At 37.2% G+C, this 9,253-nt stretch overlaps 1 protein-coding gene across 1 annotated transcript; it reads right to left on the reverse strand.

Annotated features, from left to right (window-relative positions):
• Positions 1-77: 77 nt before the first annotated feature.
• On the reverse strand, positions 78-9,093 carry LOC143459976 (pyruvate carboxylase, mitochondrial-like). The gene is made up of 24 exons (XM_076957305.1): positions 8,878-9,093; positions 8,197-8,286; positions 7,906-8,109; positions 6,913-7,078; positions 6,653-6,798; positions 6,467-6,584; positions 6,127-6,326; positions 5,927-5,997; positions 5,681-5,843; positions 5,295-5,477; positions 5,104-5,193; positions 4,874-5,018; positions 4,169-4,550; positions 3,780-4,023; positions 3,501-3,612; positions 3,197-3,334; positions 2,980-3,138; positions 2,724-2,809; positions 2,422-2,601; positions 2,153-2,299; positions 1,833-1,950; positions 1,637-1,764; positions 1,358-1,447; positions 78-1,176 (listed from the first exon to the last, which is right to left on the reverse strand). Exons 1-24 carry the CDS (start codon positions 8,974-8,976, stop codon positions 1,018-1,020), a joined length of 3,618 nt encoding a protein of 1,205 aa, XP_076813420.1. The 5' UTR covers positions 8,977-9,093; the 3' UTR covers positions 78-1,017.
• Between the last annotated feature and the right edge of the window lie 160 nt (positions 9,094-9,253).

The following is a 9,253-nucleotide window of genomic DNA, read 5'->3' on the forward strand; positions in this document are numbered from 1 at the left end:
TTTTTCTATCATGTGTTTAGGTGTTCAAACTCAAAGTTCTATCTTATGTCTTATCCTAACCACACCTATCAGTGGTATCACTTCTATTTTGTTTTATTTCTAAGCATTGCATCATACATTTATAAATGTGAAAATATAACTTTGTTACAAAACATACTTTGAAATAATTGAGAGGTCATAAAATGTCAAGATATTAGGGCAATTCGAAAATTTTTAATGCCACCAATACTCCAATTAAGGGATGTCGGACAGGCGATTATTAATTTGGCACCGGACTTTTTATAAATTTGCTGCCTGTAGCATAACAATACAATAAGTCAACGACTGTGTATAGGTATCAATGGTAATGTGTTGTCAATTTAATGTTGCACTGTTTACATAAAAAAAAACAGAACATAGGCAAAACACGTGTATAATAGAAACAGCACAATAGAAGCTCAGGCAGCAGTAAAAGTTGAACAAACATTTCTAGCTTGAATAGTTGGAACTACTTCATTATGACCAATACAATTATCGGTATAAAGTTTCAATCTGGAAGGAAACGTGATTCACGCAAAACAAAGTATTACCATACTACGTATTGCAAAACAGTGATAGCATTGCATTTTCGAGAATATAATGAACTAACCTTTGTTCAAAATGATTACAAATAACAAAATTTTTGATTCCAATGCGAGGCATTGTACCACTTATTGCATTTATAAACAAGAAAAAAAATGTCATGTGAAAATGGAACAAATAATATAGAGTTAGATGCGCTTTTGATAAAGGTAGTTGCACACAATACAAAACATGTACAGTAGGCTGCAGTTCTCTACTATTAAAATTGCCCCGTTTCACCATCTATTATGAACGAAGATATTTACAAAGCTTGCTGGTATACAAATATGAATATTGCAGTGGAACATAAAACGCAGGAAAAAATGTTGGACACCTCTAAATGGTATCGTTTTGGAGCAACTGTGTATAACGAACAGTTGTACACTGTACAAGTGTACAGATCCCACAGAGATTTAGTTACTCTACTTCGACCAACAAGTCCTCCCCTTCTACATGCATGCCTTTCGTAACCGCCACCTCTTTTACAACACCGTCGGTAGTTGCTGCTACGACCATCTCCATCTTCATGGCGCTGATGACAAGCAGAGGTTGACCTTTGACCACTTTCTCTCCGACCTGCCACATACCAGGTTTAAAGGAAAGCAACAAAACAGATTTCACATCAAAATAAAATCACCAGAAAGTCAGCAGCAGAACAAAGAATTCTTTTCAAAAGTCAGCAATGAATCAGCGAATAAGTTTTCATCCAGTAATGAAAGACAAGAACACAGAAAATTGAAAAAAAGATCGTATTTACCTCAACTTTAACTTCCAAAACATCACCGGGCATCGGAGATCCAATCGAACCTTTCACCCCAGCTCTTGCTTTGGGGTGAAAATGCATTTCCTGTCAATTTAACACTTGATAAGCTCGGAGGAAATGATGTTACCATTTCATTGAAATAGCTAACGCAATCTCTCCACTTAGTTTAAACCCACTTGTCCGCATACTAGCTCTATATTCTTAACAATGTGTGTTAGGAAGTATTTAGCTAACATTTAATAATACAGCTACATGTGTTCACAAATATGTTACTTTTAATGCTTCTTTGTCTTTGACCAGTATGGAACGAAGCTGTCCGTTTAATTCCATGAAAACTTCCCTCTCACCGGTCTCCGATTTCAAATCACCGACAGCGAGCGGCTTGATGTGAAGTGTCTTTCCTGCCAAGAAAATGACAATTAATATCCTAATAATGTCGTTTGTTATAGAAAATGAGTGATTTTGTTACCTGGTTCAAGAGTCACTTTGAATTCATCAGCAATGCGAGGTCCGCATAAAAATCTTGGTGTGTCCAGTTTATCGACAGGGCCGTTGTCTTTGTAGAAGCGAAGAAAATCAGATGTTACCTGCATATGGAATACTAATATAACGACCTTTGTATATAATGACCATCTACTATTGAACTATACAATTTACAGAAACTGTTCTACTGATATGCATAACAGATGACAATTACAAGTACTACAAACACATTTTCAAAGAGTCATTGTTTGTCATCATGATTCTTAATCAACCGATTCGGAAAACAGATGGGGTTATAAAATTGACCTTGGGGTACATGGCTGCACTCATAACATCTTCCTCGGTGACATTTGATCCATGTTCTTCTTTCAGCTCCTTTTTCAATTTGTCGAAGTCAAGAGGCTCCAAGATTTCACCCGGCCTACCTTCAAAAACTGGCTGGTCACGGATTATCTGCAAAACATTAATAATTTCTTCAGCTTATGGTGTCGACAGTGACAAAACAGAAGAATAAAGAAAATGAAAGATTCTTTAAATGTCTTACGATTGTGGAGGTTGTCGTCAATAATCCTTACCTTGCTTCTAAGGGGCTCTGGAAATCCCCCAGGTGGGTAACCAATAGCCCCACGCATCATATCTATGACTGATTGTGGGAAGGAAAGCTCGTCTGCTCGTTCTTCTACTTCTTCCGCAGAGAGATTATTCTGCACCATGAACTGAGCCATGTCTCCAACAACTTTGGATGATGGTGTCACCTTTGTTGGATGAAAAAGTGATTTAAATGATGAAAATGGTATTTAAATGATTTATATGGTAACCGTAAAGCAATGGGTAAGACATCCTACTACATTACATGTAACATGAATTTCATAATTACCTTAATTAAATCACCGAACATTTTATTTGCTTCAGCATATCTCAGCTTCACTTTTGAGAACTGGTTTCCAAGACCCATGGAATGTGCTGTAGAAATAAGTTTTTTTGACTATTGCATTTTCAATCAAAAGTGCCAAACAACATGAATTCATTTTATTTTCTGGGCAAATTAAGAAAGTACAGATATCAAAATATCCACCTGACCATAAAATGTCGGAAAATGTAACAGCTTAACAGGAGAAAAATGTGTCGGTTACCTTGGAAGTGGAGGTTGGTGTACTGGCCACCAGGGATCTCATGCTGGTAAACACTGGAATCCCCAGACTTCATTGAAATTGTGCATTCGAATGGCGCATAGAGTTGCCTGGTTTGCTCCCAGTATTCATTGTACAGGGCCAGTTGGTTCATTGGCAGACCTACAAATGGAGTTGCTTAACTCACAAAAAAAATTACATATTTTTTCAAACGACTTACCTGTATCGAGTGCTGTTCTTTCACACGATGTCACTAAAGCTCCTATGCTAGGCTGTGATGTCATACCAGACATGGAATCGATAGCTCCATCCACGATATCTGCACCTGCCTCAGTTGCAGCCAACATTGCAGCAACACCTGCAAAAGAAAAGCGCATTAGTTAAGATACAGTGATACAGTGAACAACAACATAACATACAGTAGCAGTGAACAACAGTGAACTTAGGGCTACGAATGAATATATACTGAGTAAGTTTTTCAAACCATTATTGTCAGTAATTAAATAAAGAAATTGACAAAATACCAGCTCCAGATGTGTCATGAGTGTGAACGTGGATTGGTATGTCTGGAAATTTTTCCCTCAATGATGAAACAAGTATTCTTGCGGCTTGTGGCTTGAGCAACCCAGCCATATCCTACAATGATAAATTTTTATTGCTTTTAGAAACATTAAACATTTCATTCAAAGGATGACTGTTTTTTATCAAATAAAACTGTTGACCTATCATCAATCAGCACAGAATTCACCCAAAACTTCACCATAACCCAAATTCACCCAAAACTTAGTACAAGTAAACATCACCTTAATACATAGAATATGTGTCCCCATGGCCACGAGTTCGTCGGCCAGATCAAGGTAATATTTCAGGTCATATTTAGTCAAGCGTGATGGGTCTGACACATCACCAGTGTAGGATATTGCTGCTTCAATCACACCACCTGCTTCTCCTACTGCTTCGATACCAAGCTTCATGTTTGGGAGGTAATTCAAGGAGTCAAATACACGAAATATATCCATTCCATTTATGTAGGCAAGCTCGCAAAACCTGCAAAGTTTGCAATGAATAAAATCAGCTTTCCAAATATATGCCGTAGGATTACGATGGCATGGTTAGTAGTAAAACTTGCAAACTTGTGAGTTTGTAAATTTTCACAGATAACATAAATCAAAAAATTCGCATTTAAACTTACTTCTTCACAACATTGTCAGGGTAATTTGTGTAGCCCACTCCATTTGCACCTCTAAGCAACATTTGAAATGGAATATTTGGAATTTTTTCACGGAGCACACGTAACCTTTCCCATGGACATTCATGGAGAAATCTCAAAGCGACGTCGAATGTGGCGCCACCCCAGTTTTCCAAAGAAAACAATCCATTCATACGATTAGCCACAAAAGGAGCTATCCTTGCAAGGTCATATGTGCGCACTCTAGTGGCGAGAAGAGATTGATGTGCGTCTCTCATGGTGGTGTCGGTGAGTAGCAATCCCTGATGTTCACGAATTGCTCTCGCAAATTCTTCGGGACCCCTTTCAAGAAGTACCTGTCGCCATCCAGGAGGTGGTTTCGATCCTATTCAAACATCATAAACATTCAAGCAATTAATTAAATTTACATCTGTACAGTTAAATGCACTTTAAAATTTTGATTCCTTTCATGAATTTTTAAAGATTTCTTCCAAAAGCAAATCATGCAGAATTGCTCGTGGTTTACAACTTTACTTCACAAAGTCATAGTGACAAAGTACAACATTCTCCGACAATGTTTGCTGTGCCATCAAAAAGTGTACCAAGACAATATTGACACTATTTTAGTTCTTCTTTGAATTTCCAGACTTGAGCAATCTCGATGTGAATTACTTCACAAACATTCAAAGGTCACTAAGTCAAGGTCACCTGCTGGCAAGGATGGAACGACCGGTTCATCGTATGGTGGTCTTTGATCAGTTGGGAGTGGTGTGGATGGGCCATTTACCAAGACTTCAGCGAGATAATGCATCAAACGGCCGGCTCTATTCATGCTTGGATGCATTTTGAACAGCTGAGAAAAACAAAAAAATACAATGAAGGTAAAACAAATCAGAAATGCAAAAAATAACATACACATATTACATTGCGTGCCTTACCTGAGGATTGTTATCTATAAACTGTGTCGTGATTGTTCCATGGAGGAAAGCGTCATCACTTATTACGTTCAGTAGAAATGGAATATTTGTCTACCAACAGCAACGCAATTACTGACATAAACACACTTGTACTTCCAACCACCAATTAAGTGGTAACCTTTCAAGTACTTACATGTATTTATCAATTTTACCTTTACTCCTCTTATTCGGAATTCCCTCAGAGCGCGATGCATTTTCCTCGCAGCAGACGGCATGTCAGCAGCATGTGATATCACCTTAACAAGGAGGGAGTCATAATGAGGAGAAACTATGGCTCCTGCAAATGCAGATGCACTGTCCAGTCTGATGCCCATTCCTTCTCCACTTCTAAAGACCTACAAAATGCCATTCTGTTAGGCTTAGTAATAAAACAGAGACAGGCTTATTGATAAATCAAGATAGGTTAGATTTCAAAAGTAACGTGCTACAAACTTACAATGCATTTTGCCATCACTGCAGTAAAGATTTATGTGTTTTTTTTAACTTGTGGACCACTAATCATGTACAGTTCATGTACAATTGTTGGTAACATTTATACCTCAATCCTTCCGGTATCGGGTCTGAAATCGTGGGCTGGATCTTCTGTGGTTATTCTGCACTGGATGGCGCAACCATTGACCTGGATATTCTCCTGATTCAAACCAAGGTCAGGTAACGTGTATCCTTCTGCTAAACGAATTTGGGACTGAACCAAATCAACCCTGTGAAGGGAGGACAGAAAATTAAGTACCAAATTACTAGAGAGCTGTTTTTGACAAGCTAACGCCTATTTGACAACTCTTACCCTGTTATTTGCTCTGTGATTGTGTGCTCAACTTGCAGACGAGAGTTAACTTCGATAAAGTAATGTCGTCCCTGAAGAGGGAAAAAGATGTAATGTAAAAAATGCATAATATAATTAAATTTTTGAAGTTACAAACATAACAAGGAAAAACGGAACATTGTAGGTTAGACAAACCTACATTAGGAACTTGTTAAATGTACCTGACTATCAAGCAAAAACTCAACGGTTCCAGCATTTTCGTAGCCAACATGCCGCGCAATTTTTAGCGCATCATCAGCAAGCAATCGACGAAGTCCTATGGGAAGATTCGAGGCCGGGGCAAGTTCAACAACTTTCTGGTACCTTCGTTGAATTGAGCAATCTCTTTCGTAAAGATGAACAACATTCCCAGCGCGATCACCTATAATTAATCATGTAAGAGTGAATAAATAATTACATGCACTTAAATAGTTTTGCCAGATAGCTAATTCAAAGTATTGTACCAATCAAGTGTAAGAGATTCACTGACTACTGTTTTTAAAAAAACGTTGTAAGTTTTACCTAAAATTTGTACTTCAATGTGCCGTGGACCTTGTAGATATCTCTCAATAAACATTGCGCCATTTCCAAAAGCTTTCTCTGCTTCCGACACAGCCCTGTGAAAGTTGTCCTCCAATTCCTACAAACAGCACATCACAAACATAAAATGACTTAAGTGCAAAAGGTAGTAAGGTAGTTCATACAAACCTCCATTTCATTAACAAATCGCATTCCTCTGCCACCACCACCAAAAGCTGCTTTCATGATGAGTGGAAAGCCGTATTTCTGAGCAAAATCTTTTGCCTCATCCAATGTTGTCACTGGGCCGTCAGTCCCAGGAATCACAGGCACACCTTTGGAAGCAGAAAAATTTCAAAATGATACTGAGCACTTCATGATGACGTCACAACAAAAACCTGTGCATCTTTTAAAACCATTCAAAATTTCAAGTTGTTTCTTCTTCTTACCAGCAGCTATAGCTATTGCACGAGCGGCAACTTTGTCACCCATTTGTTGTACAACCTGGGGTGAAGGCCCGATGAACCGAATACCTGCATCAACACAGGCTTGTGCAAAATCTGCTCGTTCAGATAAGAATCCATATCCAGGATGGATGGCGTCAACACCAACCTCCTGTTAAATAGTAAAAATCTATTCAGTTGTTGATCTGTAGATCTACTTGAAGTATGGAAAAACCCTCTGTAAGAGGTTACGGTGCTGCTTTTGGTTGCAGTTTCTAAGAAATTTATATTGAGGTTCAATGAAATTGTCTGAATACCATAATCCACAGCACAATCTTAAGCATGACAAAGCTAAAACTGAAAACATTTATTTATACACAACAACAACAACAATTCAGTAACATTTATGCCTTGCAGGCATTGAATAAGAATGGAAAATTTTGAATTGATTTTTGAGTTTGAAAAACAGCCAATTAAGAAGAAGTGAATTGAGGATTTTACAAGGAGAACATTACACAAAGCTATAATAAATTAAACCAGCAAATTTTATCTCACACAGAAAATTATAACTAACTTTTACACAGAACACAATGTTCAATAGATCAGCAGTGGGCAGTTAATTGGTTAAAGAGGTCTACAATAAAATTTCAGTAAATATTGATATGTGGGTGACGCGCTGCACGACAAGGATAAGTAACCATGTTAAAAGATGGTGTGAATTTTAATTCCAAGAAAACCAGCCAAGAATGTGCCACATTTTAACTATCAATACTGTTCTTCAAAGCATTAGATGCAAAACCAGAAACCATCAGTTGAGTAAATGAACTTAGCCCACAACAACCATGTTTACTGGTTTAATAGGTTTGTTAAAATACCCTACTCCAAAATTTGGCTTCGGTCATTCTATGATGTTATCAGTCTAAGTTAAACCATACTGTGCATAAATGGTTCTAAAACAAAACGTTACAGCATCTGCCATATTATTCATAAATTTTATACCTTAGCAGTCTCGATGATCTCTGGAATATGTAGGTATGCATTAACAGGAGCTAAACCCTGTCCAATTAGGTATGATTCATCAGCCTTCTGGCGATGGGTGTGTTTAGCATCTTGCTCTGAATAAATAGCAACTGTTCGAATTCCCAACTCTGTGCAAGCACGAAAGACACGGATTGCAATTTCTCCACGGTTTGCAACCAAAACCTTGAAAAGACTAAATGAATAAATCGTCCTAACTGCGCTTTTTATTTCATGTTGCAAACTTAATGTGATTATTGATAACTTACATACCTTTTGGATTGGTTCAATATTAGATGTAACGGTTGAACTTTTTGGATAAGTAACACCAACTGGAAATGAAGTTTTGTATGTTCTTCTCGTCTACAAATAAGATATTTATAAAACAAAACAAAAATATTTTACCACTGATTTTCTATACTTTTTTTGCAAAAACTGGCAACGGTGAAGCAAAGCACTCATAAATTAAATTCCCAAATTATCGCAGAATTGCCAATTTTGCAAATGTTCTATTACAAATTACAGCTCACTTTATGTCATCTTACAAACTGTATTAAGCTACAGTTAAGACAATCTTTAAGGTATAGTAGTTTTCCACAGTCTTTTGTTTCATTTACGTGATGTCAAGCAAATAGACAGCTTATCAATTTTTAATCACCACATTTTAATCAATTGTATCTTGATGTTAGTAGTTAACTAATAAACTGCTGATAAACTTAACCCAAAATCTGTGATGAATGTTTGGGTTGCCTACTTAGGCCTACTTATCGGTGGTGTAAACTTAAACCAATGCTCAAGCTTAAGTGGAAGGTGGTTGCAATTTGTAATATAAGAATGTGCAGTGGACAAGTGTCAAGAAAGGTCTATTAATGACAATCATAGTTTCAACAGTAAACAGTTACGGATTTGGCATAAATTATATGCTTTGGATAAAAAAAAATCAATAAAACTTACTTTTGATAAGCAAGGCAAAGAATTTATGATTTTGTCCAAACGATGCCTTCTTGGCGCAGAGCTGAGAGTTCGATTAAGTTTTAGAGTGAGCATTTTCATGCTTAACAGTCGCAAGGGCCAGGTGGCCACAAAGACAGAGATACCACAAAAACGAGTTATGTGCTATGCTCTTGTATTAACGTTTAGTGATATCTTAACTGAAATAACACAAAAAATATGAAATAAATGTCTAGGATATCTTGAGGTCACTGAAATAACTTAGAAAAACTTTCTTAAGTGTCGTTTGAAATAGAGCCTAGTCTAGCCCAGGATCTATTTGCTACAGCTGCTTCAATCAAACTAGCCTACTGCGGATTAATTATACAAAACGGAAACG

Source organism: Clavelina lepadiformis, chromosome 5, assembly GCF_947623445.1.
Source record: "Clavelina lepadiformis chromosome 5, kaClaLepa1.1, whole genome shotgun sequence".
NCBI classification, from domain to species: Eukaryota; Metazoa; Chordata; class Ascidiacea; order Aplousobranchia; family Clavelinidae; genus Clavelina; species Clavelina lepadiformis.

Bases quoted from the DNA above. Each gene is read 5' to 3' on its own strand.
- LOC143459976 (XM_076957305.1), bottom strand. From the start codon at position 8,976: ATGAAAATGCTCACTCTAAAACTTAATCGAACTCTCAGCTCTGCGCCA. The intron at 5,194-5,294 runs GTAAAATTGATA...TGCTGTTGGTAG, and splicing joins TCCGAATAAGAGGAGTAAAG to ACAAATATTCCATTTCTACT. The intron at 2,300-2,421 runs GTAAGGATTATT...AATGTTTTGCAG, and splicing joins CAGAGCCCCTTAGAAGCAAG to ATAATCCGTGACCAGCCAGT.